Genomic DNA, 19,997 nt, shown 5'->3' with positions numbered 1-19,997 from the left:
TTTGCACGGCACCATTTGTTGAAAAGACTGTTCTTTTTTTCTAATCATGTTAGGTTGCAGTTCAGAGGCATCAAGAACATTCGCGTTGTTCACAACCATTACCACTGTCCGCCTCCAGAATTATCATCATACCATTCAGAAACTCTCCACCTATTAAATAATACACCACTGTGGTACTTTGTGCCACAGCCTGTGTTCTGGAGCGCCATGCTCTTCGTGGGGAATTGTGCACGGAGCACAGAGAGGGACGCTCAGCCCTGGACTGGCGCAGTGTTGGTGGGAGGAGGATGAGAGTCAGAAGAGGCTTTTGGAGGAGTGAAACCCAAGGAGGAGCCGGTATCAGCCTAGCAAGAGAGTGAGGGCAGAGTGGACATGCCTGCAGACGTGGCCAGCAAGGCAAGGCTTGGGAGGCAGCCTGGGGAACTCTGAGTGCTAGCTGGCATCATGGTCAGTCCCTCTTTGCTGGCCCCTCACCCAGCCGTAGGGTCCATCGAATGACTTCCAAGCTGTCCCCCTCTTTTCATCTTCTCTATTCAGAGCTGACTTTTCATTCCCTCCAATCTAATCTCTCCTCTTTTTTTAAAAAAAAATTGTAGACTTCTTATTGAAATCTAACACTTGTACAGCATAAATCTGTGAGTGTGCATGATGAGTTTTCACAGTGTGAACAAACCCATGTACCCTGACTCAGAGGTGACACTGAGCCTCATCAGCAACCCAAGAGTCATCTTCCAGCGACTACTCACACCCTTCCCTCAAGAGTTCCACCCCTTTCTCCTCTATGTGTACCATCTGTACACAGAGTTGTACAGAATAGACCCTTTTGTGTCTGGTTTCTTGCCTCACTACTTTTTTGTTGTTCTGAGCTAATTCCCATCCTGCTGGAATGTCAGAAAATGGTCATTGTGCTAGTCCCCATCCCAGCTGCGATGATGGAGGGGACTGGCTACACAAATGTAAGGTGCTTCACAATGCACAATACACCACAGGATGGGAGTTTCTCTGGCCTGGCCCCTCCGGCTGCAGCTGGAGAATGGATGGCTCCCATTGAGGGCTGTAATGGAGGAGAGACGGCACTTGCCCTGTGCTCTCCTCCTAATATTTCAAGGAGAGTGAAGCTTAGAATTGTTCAACATTCCCGGAAGGGCTGTAAATCGCATTTTAGCTTGTTTCAATTGCAGAATGAAATGGCCTGTTTTCTTGGCAATTTTTACTTTTCCCTCTCAGTCCCTTATCCTTGTTTCCCCTACGGATAGGTGCATGGTTTCTTTCTTTTCTTCCTCTCCTCAACTCTCTCCCCTTTTAGTAGTTGGATTTTTTTTTTTTTTTTTCCTTTTTTGGTACCAAGGATTGAACCCAGGGGTGCTTAACCACTGAACCACATCCCCAGCCAGTTTGTATATTTTATTTAGAGACAGGGTTTCACCAAATTGTTTAGAGCCTCTCTAAATTGCTGAGGCTGACTTTGAACTCATGATCCTCCTGCCCCAGCCTCCAGAGCTACGGGGATTACAGGTGTGTGCCACTGTACCTGGCTTTGGCAGTTGTATGTTGGCTGAGCTTGAGCCTCCTTGGCCAGGAAATTTTAGCCAGCCTCGTGCTCAGAAGATCCTGGAATTATAAGCAATTCTGTACATCAGTGATTCACCCCACCCTTCCCTGTTTAGACTTTTTACTCTGTATGAGTTACACAGAGTAGAGTGTACAAGTCTCTGCATGCAGCACAAAGAATTAATTCAGTTCAATTAATGAACTCACGTTTATGTATGGAGACATCATGCGATGATCATTTATTTAATCAAGATATAGAAAATTTCCAGTATCCAGAACACTGGTTCCTTCTTCCCCACTCTCTATCTCTACTTCTCCCCACATTGCTTTTCTTCTGTCATCATAAAGCACCCTTTTCTGTTCTTGAACCTCAGATAAATGGAATCGTGTGGTCATATTCCCTTGTGTCTGGCTACTTTTGCTCAACTTGGAAACAATTTGAGATTCGTCCAGGCCGTTACATGTATCAGTAGTTTGTTCTTTTTTATTACAGAATACACTGTTTTATTTATCTATTCTTCTGTTCAAGGACATTTGGGTTGCTTCCAGTTTTGGGCTATTGTACAAGTTTCCTAGGGTTGCCATAATAGAGTAACACAGACTGGAGTGGCTTAAACGTCAGGAAAAAAAAATTTTTTTCCCCCTCATGATTCTGAGGTCTAAAAGTCAAGATCAAGGTACTGGCAGGGTTGGTTTCTTTGAGGACCTTGCTCCTTGGTTTTTAGATGACCATCTCTCTATGTCTTCACATGACTTTTTCCCTGTGTGTGTTCTAATCTCTCATATATTAGATGTACACAATAGTTTTATTTTATTTATTTATTTTTTTGTGGTGCTGAGGATCAAACTCAGTGCCTCATACGTGTCAGGCAAGTGCTGTACCACTGAGTCACAGCCCAGCCCTTAATCTCTTTTTATAAGGACACCAGTCATTTGGGGTTAGGGCCCACACCAAAGACCTCACTGAACCTTAATTACCTCTTTAAAGTCTCTGAATACAGTCACTTTCTGCTGGGGCTGAGACTTCAACATATACATTTTGGGGGACACAATTCAGTCCATAACAGCTACTCTGAATTGAGCTGCTATCAACATTTTTAAATGCATTTTTACACGTAGAGTTGTCCAAAGCAGTTGAACCAATTTGTGCACCCATCAGCAATATGTGAGGGTCCCAGTTTTTCTATATCCTAATCAGTTGCTTCACTTTGCAGATGAGAAACAGACCCACAGAAAAGAGGGGCAAGGCTTACTTACCCAATGTGGATCATGAGCTTGCCGATGAAGCCCTGTCCCCATCCAGCTTTAGGAATTTCTGAAATTCCCCAACACATTACCTCATTCGGTCATTCATCTAAAGTAGCATTGGGAACCACCTGCGGCTCAGGTCCTGTGCTAGGCTCTGAAAGTGAGGTGGTGAGCAGCAGAGACAGAAACATGCACGTGGGTGCAACAGACAACAAACATGACAACTACTTAAGTACATTTGTCCCTTAGTGTTATGACTTGGATATGAGGTGTCTTCCCCAAAACTCTTGTGTTAATGCAAGAATGTTCAGAGGTAAAATAATTGGATTGTGAGAGCTGTAATCAGTCCACCCTAGTTTGAATGAACTGAGTGACTGACTAGTAACTGTAGGCAGGTGGGGTGTAGCTGGAGGAGGTGGGTCACTGGGGATATATCATGGAAAGGTTCATCTTCCCTGTGACCTCTTCTTTCTCTCTCTGCTTCCTGGCTACTATGAGGTCAGCTGCTTTCCTCCACCCTATCCTTTGTCCATGATGCTCTGTCTCACCTCAGGCACAGAACAATGTGGACTGAGACTTCTGAAACCATGAGCCCCAAATTAACTTTCCCTCCTCTAAGTTGTTCTTGTCAGGTATTTTCATCACAGGGATGCAAAGCTGACTAACACTTGGTATCTGCTGGGGATTTGTTCCAAGAATCCTCACGGATACCAAAATCCATGGATACTCAAGTCCCTTATATAAAATGGCATAGTATATACATATAACTTAGGCATTTCTAAATTACTTACAATATCTAATACAATGCAAATGTTATGTAAATAGTTGTTAGGCTGTATTGTTTGAGGAATATTAACAAGAAAAATGTCTGTACCTGTTCCATACAGACACATTTTTTTTTGACGTTTTCAATCTACAGTTGGTCAAATCCACAGCTGTGGATTCAGATATAGAAGGCTGACTGAAATTGCAGATAGTGGTTAAGTGCTGGATGAGTATTCAACAGAACCTGAGCCAGGGAATAAGGGGTTCAGGTGGGGAGGGTGAAAGCACCTTTAGGTGGGTTGTTCTGAAGGGCCTCTCCAAGGGAGGACAGAAAGAGAGCTCCCAAGGATTAGAAAGCACTGGTCAGGCAAAGGTGAGGGAAAATGTCCAGGCAGGGAGAATAGGAAAAGCTTAAGCCCTGAAATGGAGCTGCTCCAGGGAGGGGAAGGGGCAGGAACTGATGGCGTGTATAACTGGAGCAGAGGGGGCCAGGGTGGGAGGGCAGAAGGGGTGGTCCAGAGAGCAGGGCCCACATCATGCAGAGTTGCAGGTCCAGGAGGATACTGGCTTTTATTCTAAGGACAATGGGAAGTCATGGGAGGGCTTCAGGCGAGTGACCAGAAAAATCCAGCTGACATTACCACATGGACTGATGGGGAAGAAGCAGGCATCTTCTTTAGAAGTCTGTCACTCTGGCCTAGGTGAGACGTGAAAGTGACTTAGAGAAGGTAGCAGAAGAGATATATTTTGGAGGTAAAACTATTGGGACATAGTGACGGATAGGATGGGCCTGTTGAGAAGAAGGGTTGATCAAAGATGACTTCTAAGTTTTGGCTTTGAACTTCTAGAAGGAGGGCAAGGATCTTTTCAGCTATAACCTACCAACCTCTGACTGTGCAATTCTTCATCCCTCTAACTAGTATATATCTCAATCCTCCAGGGTCCAACAAACAGACTGTTTTTAACTGGGAATGGTGGCACATGCCTGTAGTCCCAGCTACTCAAGAGGCTGAGGCAGGAGGATCACAAGTTTGAGGTCAGAGTAGGCAGGCCAATAAGACAGTCTCAAAATTAAAAAGGGTCAAGGGGTAGCTTAGTGGGAGAGCTTGCCTAGCATGTGCAAGGCCTTGGGTCCAGTCCCCCGCATCACCAAAGTAAACAAATAAACACATTTTTTAAAAAGAAAGGATTTTTTCTTTTAAAAAATTTAAATTAAGGAACATACATATAACATTAATTAATCATTTTAAAATGCACAATTCAGCAGCATTTAGTACATTCACAATGTTGTGCAACCATTACCTCTAATTCTAAATTTTTTTCATCACTCCAAAAAGGTGTCCCCTCTACTAAGCAGTCTTTCATTTTTTCCTCCCACCACAGCAACCACTAATCTGTTTTCTGTCTCTATCATTTATCTATTCTAGATATTTCATATAAGTGTAATCATTCAATATGAGTGAGCTTTTGTGTCTGGCTTTTTTATTAGCATAATGTTTTTGAGATTTGTCCACAAGGTAGCATGATTCGTACCTCATTCCTTTTAATGAGCGAATAATTTTCCATTGTATGAATATACCACATTTTGTGTATCCATTTGTCCTTCGAGGACATTTGGGTTGTTTTTACCTTTTGGTTAATGTAAAAATTACTCCTATGAACATTGATGTACAATCGTTTGTCTGAATGCCCATCTTCAATTCTTTTGAGTTTGTACATAAAGAATGGTTGGATCAAACTGTTTTCCAACAGCTTGATAAAGTTTTCCTGAGGGAAAAAGAAAAGGTAGGTGGGAACCTGGGAGGCAGGGATGAGGGCTTTTCCTATCCTCCCCAAGAAGCCCTGGACTTTGCCATTTACAAGCTGTGCGATCTGGACCAAATGCCTTAAATTCTCTGGGCTGATTCCTAATCTTTACAATGGGGGGAATAAAAACCCACAAAATAAAAACTCTTATTTCCGTGTGCTGATTGACAGAAAAACCCCCTCCCCGCATCACCCTGCAAACTAATAGCTTTTCATAACTCCCTGCCTTTTCGCATTCACTCAAGCTACTACGTGGCTCTTGGGTAAGTCCCTACGCGTGAGTACTCTGCTCTGCGGGGTCGCAAACTACAAGTCCCAGCAAGCCCTTCTCCCGGCTGCCCCTCCCAGCCTGGTGCGCATGCTTTGGCAGACGTGGCACCGGGAACTCGGAGGCGGGGAGTGGTTGGGAAGTGGCGGTGGCTCTTGGCGGCCGCGGAGCTAGCGGGCGGGCGTGGGAGCCAGAGTGGAGGCAGGAGGCGGCGGCGGGTAGCGGCGGGGATGGCACGGGCCAGGCCAGCGTGGGGGCTGCTGCTGGCGATCTGGGTAAGGCTGTGGGGCGAGGTCGCGAGCGGGGGGCCGGGCCGACACGTGCGCCCGGCTTGCCAGTCCGCGTTCTCCGCTGCCGGCCCTCCCCGCGGCGCGCGGGAGCTGCCTCCGGGCACCCGGGTCTGGCGTGCGTGGCAGGCAGGCGGGTAACCAGTGGCCGCGCAGGAGACAGCGAGTTGGTCCGGGTTCCCTTCCCGCCGAGCGCTCGCGGACACCGGGGCCAGAGGCAGCCTTGGGGCGCTGGGCTATCCCTCGCAGGGTGCTTGCGCCCCGGCATAACTTTGCTAGGGCGCAGGTCAGGGGTCGCCCCCAGCCAGGGCGGGACTCTGATGGGCCGGAGGATGCGCCTCGCCCCAGACTCCAGGCTTTGCACCTGTGTGAGTGCAGTGTGGGGCGAGGGTGCTTTCCACCTGCACTACGGGATCCTTGTTTTAGAACCACCCTTGTTCTTGGTTTCCACCCCAGATGACTAGGAAACTGCGGCTCGCCACCTGGTTCGGCCGTCTGGGTGGGGTCACCACCCCCGGGGAGTTCTCCGACATCCATCCGATGTTGGCTCCAGCCCCACTACTTTCTAGCTCTGGCGTGGAGCGGCGTGTCACTTAATGTATCTTCGTTTTCTTACCCGTGAGACGAGGGACAGTCAAGACACCCCTCATCTCAAGGTTGTTGGGAGGGTCAGATGAAAAGTCGGAGAAGGGAGATCTGGAAACGGCAAACACCATACAGGAGTAGAGGAGAGGTGGGCCACGGTGCTGGGATGGGTGACATGAATTTGCTCTACTAAGGGGGCCTCCGAGGTCCCTGGAAGAGGTCGGAATGGGTGTGCCTGGCCAGATGAGGACCTGGGTTTGGCCTTCGGTGTTGTTGTGGGAGTGTGATGGAATGAGTGACCTTCCACTTCTCTTCCAGAACTTCTGGTCTCTCTCATGTTGGGACCATCCTGGCTCCCTTTTGCCCTGAAGTAGGGAACCTCCAGCTCCAGGCACACTAGTCAAACCAGATTTTTTCAGCCTTTTTTTTTTTTTTTTTTTTTTTTTTGGGTGTGGCAAGGGTAGTGGCAAATGAGAGGAGAAAAACAGTTGGTTTAAATATTTCCATCGCCCAATACCCTGTCCTTTTGGAATCACCAGTGAGGAGTGGTCCAGCATTTTCTGGTTGTCTGGAAAAGGGTGGGGAAGAAAACTCTCTGTTCTGAGGTCTCCATTCTCCTTCCAGAATATAACCAGGCTTGAGTGGGTTTCTTCACTGTCACTTCACAGTATCTGGGTGTGTTGCATATGTCTGCCATCAGTTCCCTGGAGGTCTCCAGGCAAGGCAGGACTGAGCAGGGGTTGGGGGCCATCTCCTGCCTGACACCCATCAGGTCTTTGACACCCATCAGGTCTTTGCCACCCATCAGGTCTTTGCCTTAGGACTCTTTCAGGGGGTTCTGCCATCTTCCTTTCTACCCTTCTTGTGAAAATGGAGCTTGGGAATCTGAAGTTTTGTTCAGCAAACATTTGTCAACCACATTGCTTGGCAAAGGGTTGGATTTTGGGTGGGGAGCAAAATGTACATTGTGCCTGCCCTATGGTGTGGCCCTAGGCTGGGTGGGGTATTAGTACTGTGAGCAAATAACAGAAGAGCAGGTGCTAATCCCCTACTGCTGGTAGCTTCAGCTGAATGGGAGCCATACATTAATTTAAAAGGGAGGTCAACCATGGCCTTCCTGAGATGATGGTCTGAGCAGCACTGTAGGGAGCGGGTGCTGTAGTTAGCTAGGCAGTGGAGGCCTGCAGGTGTCCTCTGGGCCATGTGGAAGAGCACGGAGGTTTGTGAGAGCATTAGAAACTGGGAGTCCTGAGCAAACAATTTGTATCTTCTCTTTCCCTGAAATCAAGAGATGGCTTAGCAGGTGCGAGGTGGAGGGAGTGAGCCTACAGGGACAGTGGTGAGTGGCTGCTGGACACTGGGCTGGGCCTCTGTAAATTTAAATGCTATGTAGATCAGATAAGGGCTTCCTGAGTCCCTGGGAGCAGATTGGGTTTCTTTGTTCACTCAGTATTTACTGAGGACTGATATGTGCACAACACTGGGCTGAGACCCAAGAAATATAAGGAAGAACAGTAGTCCTCCATCCTCAGTCACTTTCGGCAGTTTCAGTTGTCTGTGGTCAACAAGAAGGGAGAATATGGTACATTATTTTGAATGAGAGACTAGATTCACATAACTTTTATCACAGTATAGTTATGTTAGATTATTATTAGTTAATGTTGTTGATCTCTTACTGTGTTTAATTTATAAGTTGAACTTTATTATAGGTATGTGCTCACAGAAAAAAATGTTATATGTAAGTAAGGTTGGATACTATCTGGTTTCAGACGTCCATGGGGTTGTGGAACTATCCCACTTGGACAAGGGAGGACTACATAAAGAGGTCTAAGGAGATTCGTGTTTAGGGATACACACCCACCATATTATAGCAAAAATATGGAAATGACATAAATGTTCCACAATAGTAATACAAGTAAATAACTTCTGACCTTGTTCATACTATGGAAAGTGACATTTGTCTTCGTCATTTTGGGCTGCTATAACAAATATATCATAGCCTGGGTGGCTTATAAATAATAGAAATTTGTTTCTCAAAATTCTAGAGGCTGGGAGTCTGAGACCAGGTTACTCACATGATCGGGTCCAGGGTTAGGGGTGGTCTTCCTGGATGTAGACTACTGACTTGTTTGCATCCTTGTGTGACACAAAGAAGACTGGTGACCTCTCTTGGGTCCCTTTTTCAAGGGCACTGATCCCACTGATAAGGCCATACCCTCATGGCCTAATCACCTTTCCAGGGCCCCACCTTTTAATACTGTCACAGTAGGGGTTAGGATTTCAGTATGAATTTTGGGGGGGCTACATACTTTCAGCCCATTGCAATGCTTATAAATAAATCTATTGATTATTGTTAAAATATGTTAAGATGTTAATGAAGAATATCTGAATGTGTGGAAAATGCCCAAGTGTAATTACCAGAAAAGCAGGATATAAAACCAAATCCCAGGGTGGCCGATGTTACGTACGTGAAGAATTAGCAGTGCATCAAAATATTAACCGCGTGATTGTTCTGGAAGGTGGAGTAGTGGATGATTTTCACTTACTTCTTTGCTTCTGCTTCTCTTATGTTTTCCCTGTGAATATATACTACTTTATAATCAGAGAAGTTAAAGACTTTTAAAAAAACCTTTCTTTGGGGATCTTCCTTCAACCTCTCAGAAAAGTACTGGAGTTGAGAGTGGCACTGTCAACCCCTGGGTCAAGTTAGCCCCAGAGCTTCCAGGCTGGGTATCTCTGCCCCCGGGGGCTGCTGAGGGGCAGGCTGTGCTGTCCCACCGAGCCCTGTGAGTGACATCAGCCCTACTTCTCCCTGCAGTGCACCCTCTTCTGGGGCGGTGCCTGCAGATTGCAGTCCCGTCTCCATCCAGTCCACAGGATGGAGAGGTGTCCTGCCAGGGCTGGAGCACCCTTTCCTAGTTCAGTGGTTCTCACACGTCAGGTAATGCCTGGAGCTGTGCTGTGATGAGGTTTTCACTGATTCACAAACAAATTGGAAAAATAACAACAATGAATGTTCTTGCTGTTTTTTTTTTTTTTTTTTTCCTCTGAATCTAGATATTTTCAGTTAAAAAAAAACTTGTCTCTTTTTCTGACTTGATGTCCCTGTTTTGGTGGGGTGTTTCTTGTGTTTTCTTTGTTTGTTTGTTCGTTTGTTTTGTTTTGTTTTGAAAGGTCAAACTGTCAGTCGCATATTGTGATTTCCTTTTTTTTTTTTTTTTTTAAATATCTTTTTAATTGTCAATGGATCTTTTATTGTATTTATTTACGTATTGAACCCCGGGCCTTACACATGCCAGGCAAGCACTCTACCACTGAGCCACAACTCCAACCTCGTGATTTCCTTTTAAAAAGTCCTTGATAACATTTATTTTTGAGTATGTATGATGCATGTTTTGTTTAAAAATGTATTTTAAGCCAGGTATGTTGGTGTATATCTATAATACCAGTCACTTAGGAGGCTGAAGCAGGAGGATTGCAAGTTTGAGTCCAGCCTTAGCAACCTAGTGAGACTGTCTCAAAATAAAAGTAAACAGCTGGTGATGTGGTGCCCGTGGGTTCTATACCCAGTACTGGGGGGAGGTGGGTGGGGAATGTGTGTGTATTAAAAATATAACCTAAGATTCAAAAGTCTGAGAATTGCTCTCATTCAGCCTTTTATTTTATTTTGTTTGATTTGAAGTACCAGGGATGGAACTCAGAGCCTTACAAATGCTGGGCAAGTGCCCCACCACTGAGCTACACCCACTCCAGCCCTCTTATTTTATGAGGGAATGATGAGGCTCCCAGAGGGACAAGATTCACAGCCACCCACTTAGCAAGGGCAGAGCTGGAGTAGAGCCAGACCTGCTACATTATAAATTGGCTTCTTCCCACTCCTGTCCTCCCAGTCCCCCATCTCCTGCCTGCTCCTCTGCCTTTGCCCCTGATGGTGACTTGAAGCTCAGACCCTAGGGGACACAGTGGGTGGAGGTACTGGATACAGATTTTTGCCCCTGGTCTCTCCTGCAGAGCTTTTAAGGTACACTCACTCAGGTTCTGCACTTCTCTGGGACCATTATATATTTAATAGGCTTTTGTGGGCTGGCCTGGGGACCTTATTGCCATTTATAATGCTGTTTGGAACCTGGAGTGCACTTTTCCCACAGAAATAAACACATTAAGGAGGAAGTCTTAAAACAGAGCCAGTGCATCAGGTGGAGCTGTGGCTGAGTGCCATATGAATGACAAGTGCCAACTGCTGGGGATTTGGGATGGGGCCAGGCAGCGGGCACCGAGTGACCAGAGAAGGCTACAGGAAAGAGTGAGTTGAGAGCTGGCCTCAAGGAAAGGCAGACTCTGAGCCCTGTGACCATAGTGTGGATCCTCCTGTCTGGCTGACACGTCCCTAGCCCCCAGCCCAGGCCTGGTGTGCAGGTGTCTGTGTGTGTGTTGGAAAGAATGAATGTTATGGGCAGGGAAGGAAGCCTCCAAAGCAGACCCGAGGAGGGAGAGACCAGGCTGCTGGAAGGAGGATTGAGTCTGGCAATGGGTCATAAAGAAGCTTAAATGCCCGGCAAAGCCCTGGAGAGTGGTTCCTGTAGGTGATGAAAAGACGTGATCAAAGCCGCCCTTTTAATAACAACATCAATCAGGCCTCGTGCTGGGTTGGGTTGAGTTGGGTTGGAGGGGAGAGACTGGGTTACTTTTCCAGAATACACTTTCATCCTCTTGATTTCCTCCCTGTTATCCACAAGATAGAGTCAAGTGTGACGTGTGGAAAGAACGTGGGCTTTTAGCCAGCTAGACCTAGCTCAGGAGCTGTGTGGCCTCAGGCCCTGCCTCACTTTTCTTGTTGGTAAGTGGTGATAATAATATCCATTTTGCAGAGTTGAAAGGATCAGAAATAACACAGGCACACAGCACAATGCTTGGCTTGGGGAAAGGCCTGGCCAGTGGAACCTCAGCAGCCATTGCAGGCTGTTAAATATGAGGTGATGGGGAGTCAGTGAAGAGGGAGCAGCGGCCAGTGGCAGACCAGAGTGGGGGTGTGACATGGATGCCACATAGGGGGCCCTGTGCTGCTGGGGTACTCCCTGAGGCCCTTGGGCCTGCTCTTGACTCACCTTGCTCCCTCTCCCCCTACCCCCTGTGGAGGTACTTGGCAAGTGTCCTATACAGAGGGACTAAGGATTTAAGTGCACTATGTTTCTCTCTCCTTCCTCCTGAAAGTGGATGCTCTCTTGAGAACAGAGATGCCGACCACACTAATCTCTGGAGGGTTTTGCCTTGGCTTTGTGGTCTGCTCTGTGAGACTTTCATGTCTTCTTAGTGCTTGTGGTAGGATTTGAAGCTAAGTGCCAACAGGCCGGAACCGGATGCATGGGGTATGAGGAAGGCTAATGTTCTTTCATGTTGCCTGAATCTCCCCACTTACGTGCCTCCCTGCCCCCTGCATCTCAGGGCCCAGTGGGAGAGGGAAGGAGCAGCAGCACACACTCCTGGTGGGCTGTCCATCCTGAAGTATGGGCTGGAGCCTCCAGCTGCCTGTTTGCTCTGCTCTCCTGAATTTTGTAAAACCTGTTACATTTGAAGAGGGCCTTAGAGTTTGCAAGGCACTTCTACATATTTCATATCAATGTAGTGTTGAGTCCCGGGTTAACTTGATGAGGTAAGCTGGTTAAGTTCCCTGACCCCAGAGAGGGATGGGCAGAGGTCGGGAGCAATATATGATTTGACAAGATTGGAGGTGTATGTGGTCTCGAAGGTGAAGGCACAGAGGAATAGACTGAGACACACAGTGGCTCACTTGCATGTTTAAGTAGCCATGCCAGCAGCTATTTTCCTGGACCATCCCTGCAATTTATTGTTTAGCTTCTCATGGCTGCAATACAGGAGGGGCAGCCAGATGGACACGGAATGACTTTATCCTCCCTAGTAGTTCCAGTTTGCTGTCCCCTCTGACCTCCCTATGCCACATACCAGTCTGTGAACACTTCTCACTATTAGCTTTGCAATCATGTGGTGGGGGGTTAATGATGCTCAGATGGCATGATGTTAGAATAGCCTTTTTGTGTCTTTATTCCTCAAAGTCACACTGAGGTCCCAGTTGTATGTGCAGTTTCTAACTCACTATAGCTTGCCAGGGCAGTGGGGGAGTATCCATTCCTGCCAAAGAATCCTGCAGTTCCTCCAACTCCTTGGTGTCACGAATGTGTGAGCAGGTCCTTTAGTCCCTTGTTGGAAGGTGCTAAGGAAGATCCAGGTGGAGAGTCACAAATGAGGTTCAAGCACACAGGTGACTCAGCAGCTAAGCCCATTTGCAGACTGGGCTAAAGCCAAGTAGGTGAGGGTGCCCAAGGGCCAGTGGGTCTGCTGTCATCAAGGGGCCTAATTTTGCTGTGTTCTGGGAGAGTATTATATGTCTGCATCAGGGGTGTGTGGACCAGACTTGACATCCTGCATGTGTCACAGGTGTGCCCATTCAACAGACACCGCTTTTCCAAATGGATATCTCCTGTGAATCTGTGAGCCAGTCCCTACACTAAGGTATTGGGGATATAATGATAAATAAGATGGACACTGTCCCTCCTCCCAGTGACTTAGGAGAGAGCCACTAGTTAATGATTTCATTCACACAGTAAGTGCTGGAAAGGAAATATAAGGTGGTAACAGAATGTGTATCAGGGATCCCTTGCTTGATGCAGGGAGTCAGGACAGCCTTCTCTGAGAACTTACGGACCCTCTCTTAGAATGTTTTTAAATGTACAAAACAGAACATATAGACTTATAAAGGAAACAATTCTATCGAAATAGAACACATATTGAATTATATAACAGTAAATTTGTGATAAAATAATACTTTCTTAAATTGATGTATCAGATGAGAAGATTAAGCCATAGGTTTGATATCTTCTATAATTTTAAGCAGCGATGTGCATGAACAGTGTTTCAAGATATCTACACTAATCGTAATATGATTGGAAAAGGTGATTTCTGTTGGCAAAGTCAGACACTGCTGCCGTAATTACCACTGTAATGTGCCGCCCACATTCACAAATGCAGAAAGCATTCAAACATTCATAAATACAATTATAGTAAAGGCTGGATTTCAGTTCGAGGTTGGTGAAAATAAAAGTATAACTTCTCTTCACCCAACTTCATAGACTCCAATGCAAAGAAAAAGTGTTCAAAATTTGAAAATAAGAGTTGACTTTGTGACCTTTTAATGCAGTACTGGGGCATTGCATAAGAAGCCTACCTGAGGGCCATCTGTTGTCCTGGGTGATGCAGCCTGTTTTTCTTCAGGACCCACACACTGTAGGGTTAAGTAGGATGTGAATGGTTCCTGCTTGATAGAGAAGAGAAACTCAGCTGTTACTGGCCTGAAGAACTGTAACCAGTTTGGTTTCTAATTTAGCAATATTAACTCACGATTCTTTCCCCTTCTCCCCATTGGCCATATGTGTATTACTTTCTTATATCCTCTTTTTTTAAAAAAATAATTTTTAGTTGTAGATAGACACAAAACCTTTATTTATTTTTATGTGGTGCTGAGGATCAAACCCAGTGCCTCACATGGTAGGTGGGCTCTCTACCACTGAGCCACACCCCAGCCCTATATCCTCTTTATAAAAGTATTTTTAAAGGCTTTTTTCCCCTTGTATCTTCTTTTGACCAAACTTTGTCATTTTAGTGGGTCCTTTTTTTGTTTTTGGTACCAGGGATTGAACCTGGGGGCACTTAACCTCTGAGTCATATCCCTAGCCATCTCTCTCTCTGTCTCTCTCTCTCTCTGTCTCTCTCTCTCTGTCTCTCTCTCTCTGTCTCTCTCTCTCTCTCTCTGTATATATATATATATACACACACACACACACACACACACACACACACACGAGACAGTGTTTTACTAAGTTGTTTAGGGCCTCACTAAATTGCTGAGGCTGGCTCTGAACTTGCAATCCTCCTGCCTCAGCCTCCTAAGCCCACTGGGATTACAGGAATGCACCACCATGCCCAGCAGTGGTTAAATATAAATTTGAAATGCGTTCAGTGTCTGTTTTTATGGGAATTAGGTTTTTAACATTTGACATACCCTTGACTCTGGAGTCAGAACTGCTGAGGGAGCAGGACGTGAGGGTGTGTTCCTCGAAGAGATGGGACTGGAGACATTAATTTAGGGTGCTGTACGAGAGTGAGTGAGATTTCCTTGGGAGAGTGTAGGGCAGGAAGAGTGGGTGGGCTGAGGGAGGGCCGAGGAACATCAGTGTGCAAAGGGATAAGGGAAAGGAGGGTGTGTGAAGAAGACAGGTTGGCCAGAGAGGTAGAGGGAGGCCAGGAATGGCTTGCCTGGTCTGAGAGGTCGAACACAATGAGAACTGGGGAGGTGATTGTCGAACCTCCACCAAGAGCTGTTTTGTTGGTGGTGAAGGGGGTACAGGTTTCAGAGGGATAAGGAATGGATGCAGGTGGGGTAGTGGAAAATTCTGGCTATGAATGGAGTGGGGTGTGATGCGGGGTTTTTAAAGGGTGTGTCAGTGACAGAATTTCTCCAACCTGGCTGTGAATAAAAAACAATTTAAGGGTACATATGTATGTATTTGCACACCCTCCAGACGAGGGATGATTTTCTTCAGGAATAAGGACCATGAGTCTGTATTTCCAAAAGTCCTGTACTTAGAACTGTGGTTTGGCTACAGAAATTTATAATGTCATGTTTTAGTCAGGTTTCCATGACTGTAACAAAATACCTGTGATAGTCAACTTAAAAGGAGGAAAGGTTTGTTTTGGTTCTCAGTTTTGTGGGTTTCAGTCCATGTTTGCTTTGCCCCATTGCTGTGGTCCTGTGATGGCCCAGTACATCATGGCAGGAACATGCGGTGGAGGAAGCCAGTTCACCTCGTGGCAGCCAGGAAGCCAGAGCGAAAGGAGGGAGCTGGGGTCCAATATCCCCTTTGAGGGTATGCCCCCCATGATCCTACCCCCTAAAGGTTCCATCACCTGCCCATAGCACCACAGGCTGGCCACCAAGCCATTAACACACAGGCCTTTGGAGGACACTCCAGATCCAAACTGTAGCAGGTGCCATTCGTTTTGTGTGGTGGGGAGTATTTTGCTGGGCAGGGTTGCTGCTCTGCACTGAGTGGCATAGCACAGGTTCCACTTGCACAGCATCCACTCCAGCGTTATGTGACCTGAGCACACGCTGTTCTTGCTGAAGGGATTTGGGGGACTGCAGGTAGCAGAGGAAGGATGGATCAGGTCATCCCTGTGGCTCTTTGCAGTTGGTCACACTCAGTCGCAGGTTGGAAGGGAAAGCAGACTTGCTGGCCTCTTGGGCTTTGTCCTGGATGGAGCCCTAGGGGAGGGAGAGAGCTCGAGCAGTATCTGTGGGAACTCTCCACGTGGGGTCCGGGTCCTTAGAGAAGAGCATAGCTTTTGTGCTCTTGGGCCTCTGTTAGGGTCCTAGACATATTGTCTGGGCTTGACCTGAGGCAGGTCTCTTAACTGCCTGGAGCCTCAGTTTTCACATCTCTACCACTTCCCACACTGGTTGTTTATAGCAGTTTTGCAAACATTTTTACTGTGACTCCTGCAAGAACAGTTGTACCTTTTAAAATCTAGTCCAGTATATATAAATAAATACAACAGATATAAAGCTTCCCCTAAATGCTTAGTCTTGCCGCCTATGTTACACACTATGTTTGCTCTTTAATGCCATTTTAAAAAGATGCTGGTGTCACCCAATGGATTGGTTTTATGACTGCTCTTGGGTTGAGACCTGGAGGGCAGAACCATGGTGAACTCTCACCTTTAGAGGACGAATTGAGATAATGTGCATCAGAGCGCAGCTGTGCACTGTGGGTCATGAGGGGGAGGGAGTTGTTATTTTCTTATCAATTAGCAGAGATTTGAGGCAGAGTTGGATTTCCGGAGTGGGAATTCACCTGCTCTTCCTCCTCCCTGCTGCCTAATTCAATGTTCCCTCTACCGGTTCTTCCTCGTTAACAGGCCTGGCACACCAGGTTGGCAGCCACCCAAAGTCCTCTTGGCTCCAAAAGAGGTTTTCCAAAACATTAAAAGCTTCAGGGACTTAAGTCTTGGTTAAATGCACTGCAGTTGCAATTTCAGGATAAGAAACCTGTTTTTATAAGCTCTCGGATCAATTGTACTGCCCCTGACTTGTCCCTGTTGACAGCCACATTTGTGCTGTGGGGGATATGGGGGGAGAAGGGAGGCTGTACTGTGGAGCCCTATATATAAAGTGTGGTTTCTTGTTCTTGTTCTTTCTTTTAGTACTGGGGGTTGAACCTAGGGTGCTCTACCTCTGAGCTACATTTCCGGCTCTTTTTAATTTTTTTTTTTTTTTTTTTTTTTTTTTTTTTGAGACAGCTTCTTGCTAAGTTGCCCAGGCTGACCTCAAACTTGCTGTTCTGCTTCAGCCTCAGTAACTGGGATTACAGGCATGTACCATTGCACCCAAAGGTGTTATGTTTTTTTAAAGGAAGCAAAATGCAGGTTGAGTATCCCTTATCCAAAATGCTTGAAAGTGTAAGTGTTGGATTTCAGATTTTTTTTTTTAATTTTGTCATATTTGCATAGATACATAATGTGATATTCTGGTGATGGGACCCAAGACTAAACACAGAATTCATTTATCTTTCACACCTTTCATACACACAGCCTGAAGGTAATTTCATACCTGACATTTGGCATACTTGCATTTTGACTCTGACATGGAATTTTCCACTTGAGCTCATGTCAACACTCAGAAAGTTTTGGATTTTGGAGAATTTAGGATTTTGGATTTTTAGATTAGGGATGCTTAGCTTGTGTAAGAAATTCAGCCTCCCTTGTTTTGGGGGAACAATAGTAAGATGTGTGACTGTCAGAATCTGTCTTCTTTATGCTTCATCTTGGGCACCGGGGTTCGTCAGACTTGGTTCTGAGTCACAGCTCACTTACTCGCTCTGTGACCTTGACCAAGTGCTGTAGTTTTGATCTTGAGTGTCCCCCAAAGGCCCAGGTGTGGAAGGTTTGCTTGCCAGCCTGTGGCGCTATTGGAAGGTGGTTAAACCTTTAGAAGGTAGGCTCTAGTGGAAGGAAGTTAGGTCGTTGGGAACCTAACATTAGGGGGCCATTGGGATGCGGCTCCTTCTTCATTTTCTTTGATTCCCTGACCATGAAATTTACCATCCACTTCCTGCTCTTGTCATCAGGCACCCTCACCAGAGGTGTGGATCTACCTGACCTTAGAACAGAACCTTCAAAACCACGAACTAAAAGAAACCTTTTCTCTTGGCATTAATTATCTCAAGTATTTTGTAATAGTGACAAAAAGCTTAATAATTCAGCAAAATTCTTAACTCAGACTCTTTAAGAAATGAATGTAATAAAGTACTTCTTATACTTGTCAGGGTAATTAAATTAGATAATTGTGTGAACTGCTTGGTTCACTACTGGTCACACTGCTATTCTCATCATAATGGGCTAATCCCTAGGTCCTGAATTTTGGAATGAAAAAAATCCTCTCTTGGAGTCTTCTATTCACATGCTTTCCCCTCCCCCCATCTCCCCCCATTCCCTCCCCCCTCCCTCTAGCTCTCTTGCTTTCTATCTGATTGAACCCAAGGGCTGTTTTTACCACTGAGCTACATCTCAGACCTTTTTATTTTTTATGTTGAAACAGGGTCTTACTGAGTTACTGAGGCTGGCCTTGACTTTGTGCTCCTTTCTGAGATTACAGGCCTGCGCCACCACGCCCTCTTTAATAAGCATAGTTAGCTCCCCCAGGTCCAGCTAGCCAGGGGTCCCACCTCTCTCTCTCTCTCTCTCTCTCTCTCTCTCTCTCTCTCTTTCTCTCTCTCTCTCTCTCTCTCTCTCTCTCTCTCTCTCTCTCTCTCTCACACACACACACACACACACACACACTGTCACACACACACCGTGCACAATGTCACCATTTGGGGACTCGTGGTGCTCGTTCTTATTTTGAAGGCTGCCAGAGAGACACTTGAGCGTTCGGAAGTGTGGGTGATGAAGTTCCCAATCTTGACTTGCCGTTAGGCCTTCACTTCTGGTGAAGAGTGGTGCTTAACTGTGGCAGTTGATGACATGCTTAAAATTTGACTTTTAAGGAGCATAACTTACTCATTTTAAAATTAATGTTCTTTTGTGTATCTTTCTCGTCAAAGCCATTCTACAAGTATTTGTAAGGTGTATGTTGCATACAAAGCGTTTTGCAGTTTCTCTGTAATAGTTCCTGTAAAAAAGCTCTCAGCTTACATGGGAAAGTGCCAATGAGCACTTATGGGACAGAGACTGGTATCAGTAGGCTGTGGAAGAGGTAGGGCTGAGCATCTCTTTTTTTCTTATTTTGTTATACAAGTTTTTTTTTTTTTTTTTTTTTTCCTACTGTTTGGAAGTAGTGCTGGTCCCATAAAAGGGGTGCAAGAAGAATACAAAGGATTCTTATATCTCATTAATATTAGTATTTTATCACATCTGTTTAATCATGCTCTTCCTCTACATGTGTAAAGTTTGTATGTGATGCTTCTTTGCCCCCAAATGCTTTAGTACGGTCATGTGGCACATGTTTTGTTCAGTGATGGTCTGCACTTCCCAGAACTGATCCCTGTAGTTAAGTGATGCATGACTGTATTTCTTAAAATGCAAGGACATTCTTTCATAACCACACTATAGTGATTAAAATCAGAAAGGTAGTACAGTGGCCCCCTCAGTATCTTTGGGGGATTGGTTCCAGGAATGCATACAGATAATAAAATCCGTGGATGCCCAAGTTCCTTACATAAGATGGTGTAGTACATGCATAAAAACTACACATGTACTTTATGTCACAATCATTTCTAGCTCACTTACAATGCCTGGTTCAGTTGAAAATGCTTTGTAAATAGTTTTTGTTATATTGTTTAGGGAACCATAGTAAGAAAAATAAAGTCTATTCCTGTTCAGTGTAGATGAAAATTTAAAAAAAAATTTTTTTCCATCCAAAGTTGGTTGAATTTATAGATGAGGAACCCACAGATATAGAGATATAGAAGGACTCCACAGATTCAAAACTCAATCCAAATCATACATTGGGTTTAATTGTTATTTAGTTGCCTTTAATCTGGCACAGTTCTTAGTCTTTGTCTTTTGTGGCCATGACATTTTTGAAGAATTTTTCTCAATTTGGTTTTGGATGATGTTTCCATTCAGTACATTTTGTCAGGAGGCACATGCTGTCAGTTTGACCCATCACTAGTGTTGTTAATGTTGGCCCCTTAGTTAAGGGGGTTTCTGCCCTGCTTATCCACTGTAAAGTTGTATTTTCTGTTGGGGAGATACTTTGAGACTGTTAATTATTTCCATAATGGTAGCCAAATGATGGTTTCTTTCTCTATATATATTTAAATCAGACATAATTATTATGGCAAGTTGGAAAATTAGAGAAAGGAGAAGAATATATAGTATCCAAGGACAAAACCTTAACTTGCATTTTTTCCCCC

At 45.4% G+C, this 19,997-nt stretch overlaps 1 protein-coding gene across 2 annotated transcripts in view; it reads left to right on the top strand.

The window, feature by feature from the left end:
* The first annotated feature begins 5,769 nt into the window (after window positions 1-5,769).
* Pdia5 (protein disulfide isomerase family A member 5) overlaps window positions 5,770-19,997 on the top strand; it is a 90,661-nt gene continuing 76,433 nt past the window's right edge. The window contains exon 1 of one of the 2 annotated variants that reach the window (XM_047564431.1): window positions 5,770-5,913. In XM_047564431.1, coding sequence (XP_047420387.1) covers window positions 5,869-5,913 — 45 coding nt within the window. In that variant the 5' untranslated portion in view covers window positions 5,770-5,868. The remainder of the gene's footprint in view (window positions 5,914-19,997) is intronic. The other variant, XM_047564430.1, reaches the window with a different exon arrangement.

Source organism: Sciurus carolinensis, chromosome 9 (genome assembly GCF_902686445.1).
Source record: "Sciurus carolinensis chromosome 9, mSciCar1.2, whole genome shotgun sequence".
Classification (NCBI taxonomy): domain Eukaryota; kingdom Metazoa; phylum Chordata; class Mammalia; order Rodentia; family Sciuridae; genus Sciurus; species Sciurus carolinensis.
The sequence above is the reverse complement of the archived record's forward strand: the minus strand, read 5'-3'. Positions and strand labels throughout refer to the sequence as shown.